Here is a 21,358-nt window from a genome sequence, read left to right on the forward strand (position 1 = left end):
CTAGCGGATTTGGTATCAATGCGCGTCCACGAGCGCTGCGCGCGCCTGCCATTCTTTTCTTTTCGTGCTCCGCGTGTTTGACAGTTGGCGGGGTAATTTCAGTCTTCTGCTGCCCTCGTCTGTGCGGGGGACTAAACCGTTACGTTTAAACCAGTTGCTGTCGAATATTCCATACATTAAAATCATCAAGTAATTCCACACTTATTAATTCTAAAATTGTTGCACACACACAAAACGCCTATATGTTTGCAGCGGGGCTCTTTGTGTGCTTGAAACTACGTGTCCCATAAGCCATTGCGAATATCTACTCGTCGGGGCTGATGGGAAACAGCGGTGGAAATCATTTTTAATCAAATGCTGTTTGTTTAATCTTTTTAACACTGGTCAGACGTATTGAGTAATATAAGTAACACAAATGTACTAAAGAACACCTTTAAACGCCTAACAAAGACTCACGTGACTTTTCGTTTTCTCAAATTCACTCTAGTGGATAAAAGCAGTTTGCGTTCTTGCTAGTGACAGAAATCTTGCCTCCACTCGCTGAAAACACTAAAATTAAGGTAAATCAGCGTTTACGTTGATAATGAAATGGATCCAGCGGAAGAACCCCCGTCGATGCTGTGGGGACTGGACCCGATCTTCTCTGCTTTCGCACGGCTGTACGTCAGAGACATCCTAGAGATGACCGAGTCCACGCAGGTACCAGGTAAATCACCTTCACAACATAACTTCTGTTGAGTTTGGTTGCTACGTCCTAACGTTCACTAGTACCACTTTACAGCCACAGTAACAGGAGTTAAATCGAGTGTTATGTTCACTATTAATCTGTTAATCTGATGACAAACTGGATTATATAGAGGAGATAGTGTAATAGTATATGAAATTTATAAATTAGTATAAGAATTGTTTGAGATAAATAAAAAAAAGGCATTTTATATGAAAAATTAAACAAAACAAAAGCAATCTAAAAGCACAATTTAGACATAAAGTCATTATTTTGATTTACAAAGTCTAAGGAATGTGAGAATCAGTCATAATTTTAAGATCAAGGCCTAACAGAGTTCTGCTTCACAAGTTTCAAAAGCACATTTTGGTTTTTTGGTGACCCTTAGTCAAAGATATTAAAGGCTCTTTTAAAGTGAGCAAACCGTTTCGGCATATTTTATTCGTCTGTGTAAACCTGCAAAGAATTGAAGCCAAAACAATTGTTAGATTTCTTCAGGTCCTCAGGCACCACTGCGATTACAAGAAAACAAAAAAGGAAGACACGATTCCAGCCTGGAAATCACATTTTTGATTATCACTGTCACATTAAAACCATGGCAACAAAAAACAGATGTGAACGAAATCCAGAAAACGCCTTTTCTGGCCTGACCAGTCAGAATCTGGAAGTATTTATTTTAAATTTACAGATGGTCCCCTCAGGTCTAAAGAGACCAGCATCTGTGACGGAAAAGAGATGTTTTGGTTTGTTTTTGTTCACATGGCATCAGTAGCTTGCATTTCTAGATCTCAGAGCGAACAGCCTACAGCCCAAAGTCATCACCATCTGAAAACATTATCAGCTTTATAAAACACAAAATATAACAAATCCTGAAAAACATTTAACTTTCTGAAAAAGGGATGTCTCATCATAATGTCTAATTTAGATGAAACCACATTTATAAGGAAAATGCGTTTGTGGGATGAGCAGCAGAGTTGAGTTTGTGGGTTGCACGCATGGAAAACTAGCCACATCTTCTTTTCCCAACAGCTTTTTCTGCTACTGGCTCTTGTTTGGTGTCATTTACTGGATGTTTGGAGTCTGATTTGATTTGTTGCATTTGTACCATTTTTAACATGATATATTTTATATGACTCTAACATATTCTGTTTTTACTTAACCCCTAAGTGCCTACATTAATTTACAATGACATAAAAACAAAATAAATGTGATTTAAAAAAACTGGAACAAATAGCGCAATTAAATAAAATAGTATTAAAAAGAATGCATAAAAAGAAAAATTACAAATAATATTACAATAATACACAAAAGTAAATGAAATAAATTGGGGAAAAATGTGATAACAGGCATCACTGGGTTAAATTAAACATTTTTAAAGAAAGAAAATTACACCTGCTGAAATCACAGTGCGGATTTTTTAAAAGCTGTCATTAATTTGTCTGACTCGCTCATTGAATTAGATTCGCTATCGATACGTTTTGTTTTGCATCTGCTCGTCGTTCTCAGGTATTTACTTCTACAACCTGCATCCAATCTACAAAGTTGACGTTCTTGGAATTGTGGTTTCCAAGAGGGAGAGAGACGACTTCTTCTGTTATGGAGGTACTGAACGTGCTGTGTGAAGTATGAATTGTCTGTCTGTAATCACATTTGAGATGGATTTTTTATGACTTGTTTTCATACTATCACTTACAAATGTTTTAAGATGAGATGTCTCTGACTTTTAAATCACTAACCACCTTTTTTTTCATTTTACGTCGTGTCTTCACAGTGGATGATGGTACTGGTGTTATAAATTGCTTGTGCTGGAAGAGTGACTTGCTGAAAAAGGAAGAAAATCCCAGTAAATGTGAGTTAACATGTTTGATTCTTTGTTTGATTCATGTTTTAAAGGGTTCTTGTTAAATTCAGTTTGAGGGACAAAAAGAAGCAGAAGCACATTGAGTTAAACACATTTCTGCATCCTGACTTCCAAAAGAGAAGACAAGCAAATTAAGAGTAGTTGTATTTGCACATTACAGCATCTGGAACATGTCCGCAGCCTGTTTGAGCCTGGTGGAGTCCTCTTAGTTTAATTTATAATGTCAGTAATTTAAAGTACATGAATATTTATTAGGTGCCTCTTGCTAGTACCTTCAGAACTGCCTTAATTCTTGGTATCATAGATCTAACAAGGTGATGGAAACCTTCCTCAGAGGTTTGCTCCACATTGACATGACAGCATCACACAGTTGCTGCAGGTTTGTCGGCTGCATCCATGATGAGAATCTCCCGTTCCACCACATCCCAAAGCTGCTCTACTGGACTGAGATCTGGTGAATGTGGAGGCCGCTGGAGTCCAGTGAACTCATCGTCATGTTCTAGAAAGCAGGTGGAGATGATCTGAGCTTTGTGACATGGTGCATTATCCTGCTGGAAGTAGCATCAGAAGATGCTCCACTGTGGTCATAAAGGGATGGACATGGTCAGCAACAATACTCAGGTAGGCTGTGCTGGTTAAACCAGGACACGTTGGTACTAAGGGGCCCAAAGTGGGACAAGAACCCCCCCCCCCCCTCCATGTTTTCATGATGTTTCCACCAAATTCTGAGCCTAGCATCTGAACATGGAGCTGAATGGAGACTCATCAGACCTGCAAAGTTTCTCCATCTTCTATTGTCCAGTGTTGGTGAGTGTGTGTGAATTGTAGCCTCAGTTTCCTGTTCTTAGCTGACAGGAGGCACCCGGTGTGGTTTTCTGCTGCTGTAGCTCATCTGCTTCAAGGTTGGACGTGTTGTGTGTTCAGAGATGCTGTTCTGCAGATTTTGGTTGGAACCAGTGCTTATTGGACTTCCTGTTACCTTTCTATCATCTCGAACCAGTCTGCCCATTCTCCTCTGACATCAACCAGACATTTTGTGATGTTGTCATTGTTTTTAACTGGTAGCAGGGGCAGAGCACTGTGATGGGGCTCAGGGAGGCTTCGACCCGGTCGCTGAGCTGAAGAAGTTGAAACAAGCTCAGCAGCAGCGCTGCCACCTGGAGATCGGAGAGCTGCTCCGAGTCCGAGGGCCCGTGAAGACGTCGAGGCAGCAGAGAGAAATCATGGCCTCCACCTACTGTGAGTCTGTGCAGGCTACAGGTTCAGTTCACTGCATCACTAACCAGCAGCAGAGAAGCCACAACACGGCCACGCTGAGTGTTTTCTCTTCTCACACACTGCATTTTTTATCGCAGGGGATGCACTTCCTCTGAACATCCATCATCTGTGTGTTTGTTCTCAGATAAAGTGAACGACCCAGTGATGGCGGTCCAGATTGCCTGGATGACGGAGGTTCCTCAGCTCTACCGACAGTGTTATGATAAACCATTCAAGCTGCAGCCCAAGACAGAGGGGTACAAAAATCATCCTTTAACACAGATTCTAACACACACAAGAACAAAAATATTTGTATTTATTAAATATGCAGAGGCCAGTCATAGCAGGTTAGTATGTAATCAGCTGTTAACAAATCCCATGTCCCTGTCATGGTCATTTACAGGCACAAACACCCTCTGTTAACCAGATATGGTTGACAACACACAGAAATCTCTTGCATTTCTACTTGGAGTGTTGGAGAGAAAGAATGAATTCAGTTCTGCCAAGTTTGAAGCCAACCAAACATCTGTGTTTAGTTCAGTCATTCAAGGTCGATTAGCATTTATTTAAATAAATACAAGTGAAGCTCACTTGCAAAAGTTTCAGTGCAGGAGAAAAATGTTTAGCAATCAAAATGCTAATCAAAAACAAATTTATTTAAATTTTTTTTTCTTAATGGACCATGGTATAAGCGGGAAAATGCCCTCCGAGGTGGCCATTGACATAAATTAACGGACAACACGGAGGCGTGAACTGTCCAACACAAAGCGGAGGACGGCCATTATCCCTTACATATCAGACAATGAACAATTTTTTTTTTTTTTAATGTAAGAGGTCTATTCTCAATCCCGAATCATTAGCTCAATTAGAATCGAGTATTCACCCAGACCATGGTATAACAGACTATATAAAAGAAGGGAAAAGCAGATAGATGAGATGTAACTGCAGCTGGAGAACAGAAACCAGCAAAACTTCCACCGTTGGATGTTGCAATTTTATCCTCTGAAGCACTTAGAAATGAGAGTGACTTCATTTGACGTGACTTCCACACACATTACTGGAACCATTACAGCACTCTAGTTTGATTTCAGTCTGATGTTTGAGAGAAATAATGTATTTTGGTCCAGAGAAAAGACCACATCCAGCACAGATGGTGCAATGCAGCTCGGTGATGGTCAGGGAATGTCCCCCCTGTTACGGACGCCATCATTGCTGACACCTGAGGCTCGTCACCCATGCAAATGCCTGCCCCTGATTCCCTGTTTGGAGTGGCTAGAGCCATCACACCTTCATCTTCTCCCCTCTGGTTGGCTCATCACTCAGCCATTCACAACTCCAGCCACAGTTCTCCAGCAAATAAAGGACTGCTGCTGAGCTCATTCAGGAGGGTGAAGCTAGACAGCACAGGCTGCTTCCCCTCACTCTGGCAGACTTATGGTGGCACTACTGTTCTGTGTGTTCGCTGTGCTGACTGGTAGCCTTTTGTTAGACTATTTTGTATTCACAGCAGGGTTAACCTGGCTGTTCGTGTTTCCTTTGGGGATTTTAATAATAGGTTTTGTTAAATGTCTCCTGTCATTTAACAAAACCCCACTTGGATATTTACCAGAAAAGTTAGAATAACTTTGCAACACAAAAATGGATTTTTTGTTTGATGTCTTTGTGTGAATAAGACAGCGATAACTTGTTCTATGTTGAGGTAAATATGTAAAAAGGGAAATTTAATAAACGCATTGTTTAGAAAAAAACCAACAACAAATCTTTGCAACACAAACCCAAATCCTTACAGAAATCTAACAGGATCTCTTTTTAGGAACCGATCTCACGGATCAGATCAGCTGATTGTCTGATGACGCTCAGCGCAGAGTTTGAAATATTATTTGATAACATCTAGCCAATGATTCACCTGACTGTGGCAGGTGTCTTTTTTTTAGTAACCAATGAAGCTACACATCTGTTTGTGTTCTACAAGATTAATAATTGAGGGATTTTTATTTATATGAAATAAAGAATAAATGTAGAAGCTGAGATTCCTGTGACCCCTTTTAAAAATAATGCAGTCTCTCTTTTCTACCATTAGATTCTGTGCGTTTGCAGGTCAGTTTTTTAAGTGTAGAAGTACAAGATGATAAATTTGTTCCCACGTACTCACAGATACTCGCAGATCTGTGCGTACGCTGATAAATGCGTACGCTGGTGATAATGAGGGCCCAGGTGCAGTGGAAAGACAAGATGATAACTCAGAAATTTTGAAAAGAAAAATCACCTCCAGTAAATGTGAAGCTTGTGTTTAAAGAGTGGAGAGCTAATCCAAGATTTTCCTTGTTTTTTCCTTGTGAGAAGTGGCCTAAAGGTGCTCCTCCTAATCCCATGATACACAAGCAGACATTTTTCCCACAGGACTTCTGTAGATAAGTCTTGTATTTTAAATGTTCAGACATGGACAAAATTGTTTGTACCCTTTGATTAATGAAAGAAAAACTCACAATGGTAATAATCTGACAAAAGTAATAAATAAAAATTCTATGAAATTTAACCAGTGATAGTCAGACACTGCGTTTTGTAACCATGCTTCAACAGAATTATTTAAAAAAATAAACTCATGAAACAGGCCTGGACAAAAATTATGGTTTCCGTAACTTAATATTTTGTTGCTCAACCTTTTAAGGCAATCACTGCAATCAAACAGTTCCTGAAACTGTCAATGAGGCTTCTGCACCTCTCAGCAGGTGTTTTGGTCCACTCCTCATAAGCAAACTGCTCCAGTTGTCTCAGGTTTGAAGGGAGCCTTTTCCAGACGCCATGTTTCAGCTGACCATTTTCAGTTTTTCTTTCATTAACCGAAGGGTACCAACCATTTTGTCCACGTGTGTATGTAGCACATTAAAAACAACTTCAGTTGACCAAACTGCTTCACAATGGCAACTGCTGTCAATGGATACAAATAAAACAACAAAAACAAACAAAACACAGTAAAATATTTACTAGAAAATTGGTTTTAGACTCTATCAATCTCACATTCGCTGCTTATCTGCAGTGGACCTAAAGGATGATGCGTTTGAGCGTCCCAGACATTTTGAGTTTACGTTCATATCCCACAGCAAACAAAGCTGATTCAGAGCTCCAGACTCCAGGGAGGCTTCAAGTCCTGCCATGTTGTAATGTTCGTAATAATCTTTACTCAAAATAACCGTAATTATGATCCGGTTTCCATCAGACTCTGTTTTATAGTTTTTTCTGTTGTTGTGAGGCCTTCAAGTGACCTGCCAAGTCAGTTGAGTAGTATTTTCTCTTTTCATCATCCCAGTTTTTAGCTTGCATGGATTTAACCTGAGGCCTTGTTCTTGTCTGTGTTTCAGTAACTTTGTGGACAATCCTGTAGCCAAATCAACAAATATCCTCAAGGACTTCTTTAAGCAGAAGTCGGTGAGCAGGTTCAGACCATATGATGTCCAGGACCTCCTGCAGCCTCTGATCTCCAGCCAGCCTCAAACAGCATCTGCAGACCAGGTAGGGCGAAACGAAATAAAAGATGAATAAAACCAGTGAAATCCTTTTTAGCTACAACAGAAACATCACATTTACCTGCAGCTGAGTAGAACTGCTGATTGTATTTGCATACATTTCTCCTCTGATGCCGTTTAGGAGCCTGTTGCTGGACCGTCTGGATGCCAGCAGCTTCGCCAGCTTCTGAAGGAGGCCCTGCAAGTCCTGCAGGATGAGGGTGTTGTGTACCGCAAAGTCAAATCCCAGGATGAAGTGTACCATGTAAGAAACAGCAGAACAGTCTAACATGGGTTCACCCTTGTTTTGTACCATGCTATCGTAGTGATTTCTTGGCACCTTGTCTGAAGCTGTTGCTCTTCATAGGTGACTGAGCAGGACAAAGATCTCCTCATAGCCATCAAAGATATCATCAAGGAGGACTCAAAGAGAGAGAAGTGTGCGTAGACTTAATTTTTCCTATATTTTAAACAGAAAACATTTATTTATTGAGAAAAATGGGACCTTTTCTTTAACACAAGAAATATAGTCGGGTCAGCTGTACCCTCCTCTTCCTCGGTCATGCTGCTGCCATGTAGCAGAAGGTGGTTCCTCATCGTCTTGTAGAAAACTGAATGGATGTCCCTGGAAAAGATAAAGGTAGCGGATGTTGCTGGAAAATCTCTGGACTTATCTGCTCTAATGCTCTAAAACCCCGATCCGACCCCGTACCCTCACAGAACCCTAAACCAACCCCGTACCCTCACACAACCCCGATCTGACCCCGTACCCTCACAGAACCCCGATCCGACCCCGTACCCTCACAGAACCTCGATCAGACCCCGTACCCTCACACAACCCCTATCCGACCCCGTACCCTCACACAACCCCGATCTGACCCGTACCGTCACAGAACTCTAAACCAACCCCGTACCCTCACAGAACCTTGATCAGACCCCGTACCCTCACACAACCCCGATCTGACCCCGTACCGTCACAGAACTCTAAACCAACCCTGTACCCTCACAGAACCTTGATCAGACCCCGTACCCTCACACAACCCCGATCCGACCCCGTACCCTCACAGAACCCCGATCCGACCCCGTACCCTCACAGAACCTCGATCAGACCCGTACCCTCACACAACCCCGATCCGACCCCGTACCCTCACACAACCCCGATCCGACCCCGTACCCTCACAGAACCTCGATCAGACCCCGTACCCTCACACAACCCCGATCTGACCCCGTACCGTCACAGAACCCTAAACCAACCCCGTACCCCCACACAACCCCGATCCGACCCCGTACCCTCACAGAACCTCAATCAGACCCCGTACCCTCACAGAACACTAAACCAACCCCGTACCCTCACACAACCCCGATCCGACCCCGTACCCTCACAGAACCTCGATCAGACCCCGTACCCTCACACAACCCCGATCCGACCCCGTACCGTCACAGAACCCCGATCCGACCCCGTACCCTCACAGAACCTCAATCAGACCCCGTACCCTCACACAACCCCGATCCGACCCCGTACCGTCACAGAACCCCGATCCGACCCCGTACCCTCACAGAACCTCGATCAGACCCCGTACCCTCACACAACCCCGATCCGACCCCGTACCGTCACAGAACCCCGATCTGACCCCGTACCCTCACACAACCCCGATCCGACCCCGTACCGTCACAGAACCCCCATCCGACCCCGTACCCTCACAGAACCTCGATCAGACCCCGTACCCTCACACAACCCCGATCCGACCCCGTACCGTCACAGAACCCCGATCTGACCCCGTACCCTCACACAACCCCGATCTGACCCCATACCGTCACAGAACCCTAAACCAACCCTGTACCCTCACACAACCCTGATCCGACCCCGTACGGTCACAGAACCCCGATCCATAAATTTAAGAATAATTAAGAGAAAAAAATCGGTGCAGTCTTTTGCATTACTTCTGTTTGAAATTAATTTCAAATTAATTGTGAACTCAGCCTAGCTTAGGTTAGACGTTTTCCTGTATTTTGTGATCAGTTTTTACTTTAAAATTAGATAATGGGTAATGAATGTTTTACTCTATTTACTAGCACATTTTATTGTACTTATTGTACTTTAATAGTGTGCACGGTAGTCTGGTGGCACTGGCCAGAGTTCTCTGGCTTCCTCCCAGCTCAAAAAGACATGCATGTTCGGTTTATCGGTCTCTCTAAATCAGGCATGTCAAACTGGTCCAGCAAAGGGCCGTGTGGCTGCAGGTTTTTGTTCCAGCCAGCCAAGAGCACACAGTTTGACCAATCAGCTGTCTGAAGACTGAGATCAGTTGATTGAATCAGTCAAATCTGGTGTGCTGCTGCTTGGTTGGAACAAAAACCTGCAGCCACACGGCCCTTTGCTGGACCAGTTTGACATGCCTGCTCTAAATCCTCCCCAGGAGTGAGTGTGGGTGGTTGTTTGTCTCTGTTGGTCCTGTGATGGACTGGGGCCTGTCCAGGTGTACCTGCCTCTTGCCTGCTAACTGCTGGGATAGGCCAGCTTCCTCACATCCCTGAATTGGACCAAGTGGTATAGAAAATGAATGGATGTAATGTTTATGCATTTTTTTCAAACTGTGTATGAAGCACTTGGAGTTGTACTTGTGCTTGAAAGGTGCTAAATAAATGAATAAATAAATAGTGAATATTGAGTCCACGATAAATTTCCCCAAGGGGAAAATAAAGTATGTCTTGGATTCCTGATAACACTTACTTGTTAAGGTCAACCTTATTGATTTCTTAAATGGTCTTTTTTAAATTTTTAGATAGTGTTACAGGCATGAAATGCAAAAAAAGTATGTATATAAAAATAAAGTTATTTAGCTCTTGTTCAGCATCTTAACAGGTAATGTTATTCACTAAAATCCTGATGCTTGTATTGTGTGTGTGTGTGTGTGTGTGTGTGTGTGTTGACAGTTGTTTCCTCGTCCTCCTGCAGATGCTGAGAAAGGTTGCCACATCCTGCACATCCTGTCTGCTGTCAGGCAGCGTTACAGCCTCAACGTCAGCAAAGCCGCTCTGGAGCTCATCCTCAAGTCTCTGGTGTGCAACAGTGACATCATCAGCACCAGCGACAACCATTACACAGCTTTTTAAACCCGAGCACAGTCCTGTTCAATTCCCCAATAAGAATGTTTGAATGTAAACCATGTTATCAACACTTCTTAGTTCTTTATCAGCGTTTGCCCCAATCCTCTTTTGTTCTATTTCAGATGTAAAGAAGGAAAAACTTTGTTTAATACAAATGCTCATTTGTAGATATATTGTCAGTTTTGGAAATAAATGAGAACAAACAGATGGCAGGATCAGCCTGATTTGTGGCCCTGAGGCAACAAGAAGAATAAGTCTCCCGGGTCCCCATTAAGGCCATCTCTCTGACTCTGCATGTATGCATCCTTTCTTAAGAATTATTGAGTTTTTCTTGAGAATTTTCAATAAAAGCTGCCAAGAAGCAGCAATTATACAGAGCACCCCCTCCACCTCCTCCTCGCCATCTGTTCCCTCCTTATGAAGCCGACAGTGAAACGACATCAATGCAAATAAAAGAGCTGTAAAATAATTATAGTTAAAATAATTGTCACTGCCATAATGATAAAAACAGTTAGAGGCACAAATCCCTGTCAGTAATTATATTAAACCCAGAGAAAGCTCTTTAAATCCACACAAACAGCTTTGGTTCGGTCTGAAGCAAAGATCACGACATCAACATGACGGCATCACATCCAAGATGAGAATCTCCCGTTCCACCACATCCCAAAGCTGCTCTACTGGACTGAGATCTGGTGGCTGTGGAGGCCGTTGGAGTCCAGTGAACTCATCGTCATGTTCTAGAAAGCAGGTGGAGATGATCTGAGCTTTGTGACATGGTGCATTATCCTGCTGGAAGTAGCATCAGAAGATGCTCCACTGTGGTCATAAAGGGATGGACATGACCAGCAACAATACTCAGGTAGGCTGTGCTGGTTAAACCAGGCCACGTTGGTACTAAGGAGCCCAAAGTGGACCAAGAAAATCTCCCCCCACCATTACACCAGCAGCAGCCGGAAGCTTTGATCCAAGGCAGGATGGATCCATGTTTTCATGATGTTTCCACCTAATTCTGAGCCGAGCATCTGAATGTGGAGCTGAAATGGAGACTCGTCAGACCAGCAACGTTTCTCCATCTTCTGTTGTCCAGTGTTGGTGAGTGTGTGTGAATTGTAGCCTCAGTTTCCTTCTTTTTAACCTCTTGACGCCTGAATTTATTTAAAAAAATTAGAAAAAATAAATATAGTGAAATATAAGGGAAAAAATGGATTAGATAAGTTATAAATTTAAAAATAAGCACATACATGATAATAAAAAATAAATGAATAAAAATTTTAAAAAGTCCAGAAGCACTTTGTCCCTAATTTGCTAATTTTTTTTCTCCCCAGCTCCCCAACATAAACATCTCACAAACATCACAACAAAGTTTAAAAACTTGTAATAAAATATTTTTCCACTTCAAAAGATGCTTCGGAGCCAGTAATCGTTGTATCAGGTTAAGGAGGCAGGAAAATTTGTGTAAAGCTCAATCCATCCATTGGACATTAAATCCCAGCCTATAATTCTGAAGTATGAACTGATGGTTGTCAGCAGTATGGATTATTTCTGGCCTGAAAATATTCCTGCAGAGCCAAGAAGAAGAAGAAGAAGAAGAAGAAAAAAAAAGAGAGACATGCACAGTTTGCCTGACACTCGTTGCTGGTTGTTTGTATTATTAAGGAAAGGTCCCAGTTAATTTTTTTGTTTACCTGGCTTAGTTAGGGTGGGGCATTTGTGTTATTTCTATAGCCACTAATCCAGGCATGCATATGCAATGAAACCACCTCAAACTGGCTGATACGGTGGCTTGTTGGGGCCCCTGAGGTGCCACCCCAAGTGGAGAAAGTCAGATTCTAACAAATTTTCATTGTAAACTGAACTGAACCATGTTCCTGATCATAATACAGCCTCATCTAGCCAACCTTTATGGGTGATATTATTTTGTCATGATACCAGCTGACGTGATTAAGTTAAATGGTTGAGAATGCTGAAGAAACACTGACAAAACGTCACTCACTGGCCACTTTATTAGAGACACCTGTTCAACCTGTTCAGGCTTGTATGTAATCACACATTTTATGTACAAGGCAATTTAAAGGGCTTTACATAAAATGTGAAGAACATAAAGCTGAACTCTGAACAGAAAGTAGACCTGACCCTGGTGACCTGAGGGATCTGACTGGTGAAGTATTTTGGTCCTAAACCATTCAGGTCTTTGTAAACTAACAGCAGGATTTTGAAGTTAATTCTCTGAAAAGACACGAAGCCTGTGCAATGATCTGGGGACTGGAGTTAAATGATCCACTTTGTTGGTCTTAGTAAGGACTCGAGCAGCAGCGTTCTGGACTAACTGCAGCCGTCTGATGGACTTTTTAGGGAGACCTGTGAGGACAACGTTACAGTAGTCTTTTCTTTTACAGTAGTAGTCAGTAGTCAATAGTTTTTTTTTATTATCATGGTGTTACAATGAGTTTTTACCTTGTATTTATTTGCTGTCTTTTACCTTTGCGCTGTACAGCACTTTGGCCGACAGTGTTGTTTTTAAAGTGCTATATAAATTAGATTGGATTGGATATTTTTTCATTTATATATTTTTTCTAAAGGTCTAATTTCCATTTGTCATCCTTTACCTGCTCTGCACCCCATCACATATCCTCTAAGCCCGCCCCTGACTAAATAAAACTAGAAACAAATGAATGTCTAAAGAGAAATTAATATAAAATAAAATAATAAAAGAAGCCCCCCGTTTTGTCTGGGGCTCCTGATCACATGGGTACGGCCATGAAGACAGAGATGTTACATAACTGATCAACATCCTGCTTTGGCTTGATTTGTAGGGAAGATGTTCAAATGGCTTGTGTGCGCTGCTCGTGCACAGGGGGGCAGTGTTTGGTCGTTAATTGGCTAGTTCACGCAGAGAAGTCCGCTCCTATTGGTCGCCTGTGAAACATCTGTATTCAGTTCCAGCGGCTCGTGTCTCCGGCCAGAAAGCTGCGTCTGACTTGGATAGAGATTATTCTGTCATCACGCGGCGCTTCGCTGCGGGATTTACAGCGTTTCAACTCGTAAAAGATGTAGTTTGTTTCCAAACACACAGCTGTGGGTCGTACCGGATGTTTGAGCCGTTTTTAATCCACGTTCCTCTGACGCGGAGGGGAAACTTATGGGACACCGGAGGAAGCCGAATGAATGAGTGAAGATTACGCAGCTCCGTGATTGTATTTCAGGAGCTCACGAGCAGCTTGTCCATTTTTTCTCTAGTGTTTCTCCCCCTTTCAGCCCGACTGAAGCCCTTCCCACTCGTGTCTGAATCTTCCCCGCCTTCTGTGTGTCAGGAGCCGCTGGATCTGCCGGCTCTCCTGCATTCAGCTCCAGGTATACAGATGCCCCTTTTGTAAGCAGACACAAAGGAACTCGCTTCACTGTTTACCTATTTTTTCCTGTTCCTAAGGTGACCGCCCCCACCGACGTTATATTCCACCTTTTCCATTCTGTGTGGCACCAGGGGAACAAGCTCGGATATTCGGCTGCTTCAAACGCCTCATAAACGGACTATTGATAAGTTTCCAATCAGATTGATTGCCTTTGTGTCAGCGGATGAGGGGGGGACATGCGCTGACAGCCTGGCCGCGATCTCCAAGCCTCTTTTAAATGACACAACGAGGAATGTTGTGATTTCTCTCCCGTGACACAAGGAAGCTTATCAGGATCCCCGGCAGCTGTCTCTGCCTGCCTGCCGCTTCCATGCAAAGCCTTTGCACGGTAAAGATGCAGTTTCGGACTGTGCTGGACGTGAAAGTCGTGGACGTGGAGAAGAGGCGCAGTCCGTCCAAACACTACGTGAGTTGGCCCGCCTGCTTGGCCTGGCGCCTCATCTTCATCCATGTCACCTTTATTCCCACCTTGTCCCGTTTGGATGTGTCAGCGTTGTTGTGTGCGTCTCTGGCCTGTTCACAGTCACAGCATGACACCTAAACGCAGCATTTAGTCCTCTGCATGCAGTCTGGCTGCTGGGAACTGCTGAGGCTAGGCCAGAGTTTTATTCAGCAAGACACTTGCTTATAAATAATAAACAGGCTCAAACCATTACCAGCCATTAGCTAACCCCCCTCTCCTCATGGTATTCTAGCAGACAGGTCATCAGCACAGGTGAGCTGTCATAACTGTGTCCTGTCATGCAACCAATCTGGGCTGCAGCTCCTTATCTTCATCATTAATAATCCCCTGTTGTGCTTTTGGCTCCCTCACATGCTGATAGACCAAACATGTGCATACATGTGGTAATACTGACACAACCAGCCTGTATTTTCATGACACAGAAGGATTTTTCCTGCATTTATTTACCTAACAGCGTCAGCTAATATATTACAATGTTTTCAGGCAAAATGTGATTTTCTGTTACAGATTAAGATTGAGATAGCCAGTTTATTGATCAGTATAAAGAGAACTATCTCACATATAGCAGACTAATCTGTGCTACTGGGTGTTATGGTTGTGTAAGGTGTTGAGTGTGCTGGACGTGGGACAAAGCTCATGAGCTGGGCCCATCTTTGATTATGGTGCCAGATGTGGCCCAAAGGCTTAAAGAACATGCAGATTTGTGCAAAGTTTGGAGGGTATGTGGCTGAGTCAACTTGTCCAAACGGGTAGATGTTGAGTGTGCAGACCAGTAGAGTGCCGAGCTGTAACTTGTGATAAGAGGGTACCATTTACAGGTTTATGAAGAAGAGGCAGAAATTTAAGTCAACCAGGTGATAGTAAAAAAAAAAGAAAGAAAAAAAAAAAAGAAAAAACCCATAGTTTCCAACCTAATGACAAGAAAATAGATAAAAGATATTACTGGTACTTTTAGTGTCATTATGTTGTGGAAATTCATAACATACATAACAGTCAGTTAGCAGACGCTTTCATACAAAGCAAAAGATTTTATATGAAAATATACAAATTTAATGCAATCATTCCATTGAAAAACTGTAAAAATGCTAAAGACCTGCATTTGTTATTATATGTAAATTAAAAAAAAAAAAACATTTTTTAGCCACATATTAAGAGCCATTGTGGAAGGTCCAAAGAGCCACTTACAACTCCGGAGCCACAGGTTGAAGACCCCTGTCCTAGGTGGAGCTGCTCTTGAGTTGCTGGAAAGTATCAAACAGTTTTTTAGTCTTTAGTCTTCTAAATGCTCCTTTCTGAGTTTGGGTCATTTTGAAGGAGTGTGGCTCACTTTCATTTTCTGGAGCAAATGAACCCTCATGACAGGCCCCAGTGATTGTTATTACCTCCCTGAACCGTGCCCCCTGTGGCTTGACCCATCAATACCACACTTGTTGGGAGTGAGAGTGTGTGCTATGGCTCTGCACTTCATAACTCCAGTTCAAATCCCATTTCAGGCTCATAAATGAGTCATAATAAATGATTACCATGAAAAAACCACAACCTAGCTTATAAGCAATCACATTACTGCAGAACTATGGGCTTAATGATATGGGGACACAATTTGTGCGCAACTGAACAGAGGAATAAACCACTCTCTTACCACATCTTGAAACAAGTTGTATCTTCAACATCAAAAATCTTTTATGTGTTGCTTTCATTTCATGAGGGCTTCAAGGGCTTGTAAGGTCAGATTTACTAAAACAGAACAAAGAACAAATTGAAATTCATCTCATCCGTTTTGTTAATCATATTATTCTGCAGATCTGAATGGGTGTGAAGAACTTTTTAATCCATCATGAAATGAAAAGAAAAATACTTTATTAATCCCAGAGGGAAATTGTGTTATTTATTTATTTATTAATAAATAAAAACCATTAAGGAGTTTCTTTAAGTCTCTGGTTCTGATGCTGCTGCCCTCACATACGCTGTGAAGCTGATTGCACCTTCCACAACAGACTGAAGACACGCATCATCTTGGTGCAGACACTGAAGGATATTTTTGTCATTTCTGCTTCATGATTTCTGCAGATCCAGTAGCTAGTTCTGCAACAGCAGTTCCTGTACTCTAAAACGCTTCTAATAATAATAATAATAATTATAATAATAATAATAATAATAATAAAGTCTGCTTGCATCTAATAATAATCAAGCAGTGTTTCCTAGTTAAGACACAGTCTCTATGAAAAATGAAGATTGTTTCCATTGTCTTGGAAAGATTTTTTGCATTTCTTTCAAATAAATTTCCATTTAACCTTCGTTCTGTTAGGGATGTTCACCCTGTAGCACTTTTCCTGAACGATTAAATAAGCTAATGAAGGAGCGGAGGGGATATCAGCATGGTAACCCTTAGCTTAGTTGCGCCCAAGCACATGCATGTTAGCTCTCTAATTAACATCTATCATATTTAGCAAAAGCAAAATGGTCTAATTGTGGTTTTATAACTCATCACTTTGTCTTGCTTCCAGTTTCCAGCTGATGGATTAACATTTTCTTTCTGTAGATTAGCTTGTAGGAGGGATTGTTGATTTGGTATGTGCAGCTGAGGTGTAAGCGGAGCTTCTCAGAACTGAGCTGATCTGTGTTTTGGGTTCTTCTGTCTCAGTGGGCCGGGCTGTGGCCTAGTTTTCTCATCTACCCTGTCTCTGGAGACAAGGCTAGTCACTGTGAGAAGAAAAGGGAGGAAGAGAGGGAGGGAGTGAGGGAAGCAGAGGAAAAAAAAAAAAACTGAGAAAGACACAATCTGCAGCAACCACTGAATCCCATTTGTAATGTTTGTGAAACCAGCTGGAAATGCTTATCCTGCGCAGGGCGGGGTGGGAGGATGAGATCTGGGGTTTCTGTCAAAGAGAAGCGCTCGTCGGACCGTAAGGAAAGCTGGACAGCTGAGGCGCTAACATGCACTTTTCTGCTTTTGTGTACATGTGCAGGAGGAGGTGAAAACAGAGAAGGGACGGCCATGCTTACTCTGAGCTTTGGTTTCTCTTACAAGTCCCAGTCCCACAACATTTCATTTCTGAGAGGCTCCTGTGCAGCACAAATGCTGTTATTTGGCTCCATAAAACATCCCTTCGGAGAACTGTTCCACACTCAAATGTTTACTGGCCTATCAAACACAGAGTGACATCTATGAGAAAATGGGGGCTTTTCTTAGATGCCCCCCTCTAACTGGGAAGGCACACAGGTTTACGGGCGGTTCTCTTTTTGGTGAGGTATGATGGAGTATGATGAAAAGTTGAACGTTATCAAAAAGGATCAGAGTGAGGGAGGAAGAGGAGGAGGAAAAGAAGAGGCTGAGTCAGGGGTTTGATGTTCAGTTTGTGAAGCTCCAACTTTGATGCTGGCAAATTGCATGGATCCAGGTTGCATGAGACCACAAGAGAGGCGGATGCTATTGTCCTCCCTGCATTGTTCCTGGGAATTCACGCACAGATGTGCTGGTGTGGGGGAGATTTCATTGGTCCACTTTGGGCCCCTTAGTACCAACGTGGCCTGGTTTAACCAGCACAGCCTACCTGAATATTGTTGCTGACCATGTCCATCCCTTTATGACCACAGTGGAGCATCTTCTGATGCTACTTCCAGCAGGATAATGCACCATGGCACAAAGCTCAGATCATCTCCACCTGTTTTCTAGAACATGACGATGAGTTCACTGGACTCCAACGGCCTCCACAGCCACCAGATCTCAGTCCAGTAGAGCAGCTTTGGGATGTGGTGGAACGGGAGATTCTCATCATGGATGCAGCCGACAAACCTGCAGCAACTGTGTGATGCTGTCATGTTAATATGGAGAAAACCTCTGAGGAAGGTTTCCAACACCTTGTTAGATCTATGATACCAAGAATTAAGGCATTTATGGAGGAAAAGGGATCTAACTCGGAACTAGCACTGAGAGTTTATCGATTCATTGTTTGCTGAAATTACAGATTCTGCCGCTATATGATTTCTCTTTGATTTGTTTCAGGAGCCAGTGATCAGCGTGAGTTGTTATCTCGTGTTTTGAGTCTGTTTGCATCTGTTCCCAGTTAAGGCTTAAAGTAGAGGAAAGCAGCTTAGGACCAGTAGATGGAAATGTGGGTGTGAGCACAATGATCAGGCTCCATTACCATATTTCTTCCAGTGTGTGTTCATGACTTGCAGTAAGTAAAGGTCAAAATCCTGCGTGTGCAAATAGCATGCCAATGAATAAAATACACTCCTTCTACTTCTAAAGACCTGAGGCAAGAACTCAGTAATATAACTGCAGTTTAGCCCTACTTTTTTTTACCATCACTTTGTCTTTTAGGAGTCGGGTGCTTATTATGTAGAATTAAATAGTTTTGAGCAGTATGTCTCCAATTTGAACTTCCTTGATGTCTCCTGGTTCTTAAATTTGCATGAAAGAAGGGTAATAGTCAGAGGTTTGTTTGAAGAACAGTAAAAGTGATTTAGAATAAAATGTTCTGATGTGTTGAACGATGTGAAAGGATAGCAGAGAGGCTTGACAGACGGAAGGCGGGACGTTTGCTCAGAGGACACCAGCCTGGTGGATTGTTGATAAAGGGACAACTTCATTCTCTTTTCTGGTTGGCTAAGACTCCCCCTGCTAAAGCCTGCTTTTTTTCACTGCTGTGATCTTTTTGTTGGTTTTCTGGAAAACAGTTTAGACGAAGTTTGTAAAGCTTTATTGTCACATGCAAACCTCTCTGGTGAAGCTGTCAGACATGAGGGCAGATTTCCAGTCTGAGTGGAAAAAGACATGACTCCCATACAAAGAGAAGTTTTCCAACCTTACTTACATTTGTGCTTTCAGGGTTTGAAAAAAAGCCCTCGGCCTATTTTATAGGTTACTTCAAATATAGTAGTTTAGGCGGGGTTGGCTGCATTTAGTGGCCAGACCCACAGAAAGTCTGCCCCACCAAGCTCTCGGCTCTTCTCCTTCTTTTCAAAACTCCAAGGCCGAGTCCTGGCTGTCCTCTGAAACTGTAAGTTATTTTATCTGTTCGCTGTTCTGTCTCAAATATCTGTTAATGGTTGTTGATGTTAACTTAAAGGAACCATGGAGGAGAGGAGAGAATGATGAATATTCATCAATCAGGTTTTCTTTCTGTTCTGTCAGAATTCATGTTTCTGTCTTTGCTTCTCAGGATGAATAGAACCTTTGTTAAAAGTCCCCGTTTCTCTGCATGAATAACATTCACGTTAGGTCTTTCTTTGCTATCTGGGACATTTCAGCCCCTCCAGCCTTTTATGAGTTCTGTATTTTCGCCCCCTTGTTTATGAATCTTTTGTTTTTTTAGATTTCTTTGAGGAGAAAATTAACAGAATGAAAAAGTGACACAGAAGCAGTAGAATAGAATAGAGTAGAATCTAAAGTAAAAACTACTTTTCTGTTTCTTTAAAGTTTTAATGATTTTGTTCAGATTTGCCTTGCATCTTAGTCATCTGCAGACCATCTGCTTCAGCCTCCTGAAATGAGCTTTTTTATGGTTAAAAACACTTAAATTGAGAAGATTCAGACTGTAATCCAGTGAAATGATTACGCTTGGTAAGATTTCCTGAAATAAGAGAAAATATCTTAATAAAGGACTTGAAATGAATGTTATAGCTTGTTATAAGCGAACACCCCCGAGCCTGTCAGTGCTTCTTTTCAGTTTTTTCTCACTTTGAGAAAAGATTTTAAAACAAGATTCTTCTTAATTCGAGAATAGTTATTAATAGTGTTTTATTTGTTTGTTTAAAAAAAGCTTTGCTTTGAAAAAGCTCAAAGACACAAATTTCAGTCTTTATTCTGCAATTCCATCCATGCCTCATTGGCCTTGATTTACCTGCTGTTTGACTTTTTATTCCAGCATCTGTGGAAGTTACAATGGCCTGAAAGATGTGAGTCAGTGTCTGTTGTTGCTCTGAATATAAAGGTGTGTCCTTATTCCATCTAATCCCATAAAACTTCATTAGAAATTTCCTGACTCACATTTGAGTCAGAAATATATATATATATCTATATATATAGATATATAGATATATATATATATATTGCTCATGAGGAAGCAAACATCAGATCTGAGTCAACTCATGTTGGCTTCTTTTTGTTATTGCATGAGTTTTGACCCATTTGTAGTAAAAAAAATCCCTGGAATATGCAAAATTGAATAATAAAAATTTAATTATGGACAAGTCACGACGATGTTTACTGCACAATAGATCTTGAGAAGCAGCAGCCCAGCTATAATTTACGGCCTGGGTCGAGTGGATGGAGTTTTATTTTAGGGACAGGAAGGGCAGGAGGTTTAAGCTAGATATTTTCAGCCAAAGGATGGGTGCTGGTTCTGTTTTCCACTGCGGTTGCCATTACATGCCCATCTGCTTCTGGGGTTTGGATCTATTCAATGAGTCCACATCTTCCAGGCTGGCTCATGTCTGACACTTCAGCTCAGCATCTGAGAGGAATTAAGTGGTCTACAGACATGATGGGGGGATGGTACTCCAGCATACTGATAAGGTCAGAGGAGATTATAGTTTTCACACACACTGGAGTGTGAGAAAGTTCAGATATATCCCTGGTTGGTTTTTTTCATCTTTTTTTTTTTTTTTTTTTACTTAAATGCTATTATTCACTATTGCTCAAATCCAGCCCTCATTTCTTTTTTTTCTTCTTCTCAGCAGTTACACATTTTTGTAAACTTTTAAAGTTTTCTTGATCAGTTTTCTAAAGGTCTTTCAAAGTTTTTCTTTGGACACTGGCAGCATTTTTCCCCCCATACAAGTTTTCAGTCCAGTCCAAAGATAACACAAACTTGGCATATCTCCGCATGGTTTCCAGTTTATCCTTAAAACATCTGGAAACTGGACAAGTGGAGGACAAAAGAAGAAGTGTCAGCCTTAAAAAACTATCAACATTAGATGAACAAAATCTGAAAGTGCTTGGAACAAAACCACCAACCCTTAAAACTCCACTAGATCTCCGGCGCCCCCGACCACTGTCACTTATACTATTACCATTTTCTCAGGAAC

General features: G+C 41.9%; 2 protein-coding genes across 4 annotated transcripts in view; both read left to right on the plus strand.

Moving 5' to 3' along the window:
- The first annotated feature begins 3 nt into the window (after positions 1–3).
- stn1 (STN1 subunit of CST complex) lies at positions 4–10,620 on the plus strand. 2 transcript variants are annotated; one of them, XM_041983640.1, is made up of 9 exons: positions 4–706; positions 2,231–2,326; positions 2,496–2,573; positions 3,651–3,824; positions 3,988–4,099; positions 7,202–7,352; positions 7,488–7,610; positions 7,713–7,785; positions 10,302–10,620. In XM_041983640.1, exons 1-9 carry the CDS (start codon positions 589–591, stop codon positions 10,457–10,459), a joined length of 1,083 nt encoding a protein of 360 aa, XP_041839574.1. In that variant the 5' UTR covers positions 4–588; the 3' UTR covers positions 10,460–10,620. The 2 variants fall into 2 exon arrangements, with proteins under 2 accessions (XP_041839574.1, XP_041839575.1); XM_041983641.1 differs by having other exon boundaries at positions 10,280–10,418.
- A 2,729-nt stretch (positions 10,621–13,349) lies between these two features.
- Positions 13,350–21,358, plus strand: part of sh3pxd2aa (SH3 and PX domains 2Aa) — a 123,760-nt gene continuing 115,751 nt past the window's right edge. Inside the window, exons 1-2 of one of the 2 annotated variants that reach the window (XM_041983636.1) lie at positions 13,350–13,804; positions 13,881–14,269. In XM_041983636.1, the coding sequence (XP_041839570.1) occupies positions 14,174–14,269 (96 nt within the window). In that variant the 5' untranslated portion in view covers positions 13,350–13,804; positions 13,881–14,173. Of the gene's footprint in view, positions 14,270–21,358 lie in introns of both variants that reach the window. The other variant, XM_041983637.1, reaches the window with a different exon arrangement.

Source organism: Melanotaenia boesemani, chromosome 4, assembly GCF_017639745.1.
Source record: "Melanotaenia boesemani isolate fMelBoe1 chromosome 4, fMelBoe1.pri, whole genome shotgun sequence".
Classification (NCBI taxonomy): domain Eukaryota; kingdom Metazoa; phylum Chordata; class Actinopteri; order Atheriniformes; family Melanotaeniidae; genus Melanotaenia; species Melanotaenia boesemani.

Excerpts from the sequence above, each read along its gene's own strand:
- stn1 (XM_041983640.1), top strand. The coding sequence starts at position 589 with ATGGATCCAGCGGAAGAACCCCCGTCGATGCTGTGGGGACTGGACCCG. Across the intron at positions 4,100-7,201 it reads CTGCAGCCCAAGACAGAGGG|TAACTTTGTGGACAATCCTG; the intron begins GTACAAAAATCA and ends TCTGTGTTTCAG. Across the intron at positions 7,786-10,301 it reads GGACTCAAAGAGAGAGAAGT|ATGCTGAGAAAGGTTGCCAC; the intron begins GTGCGTAGACTT and ends GTCCTCCTGCAG.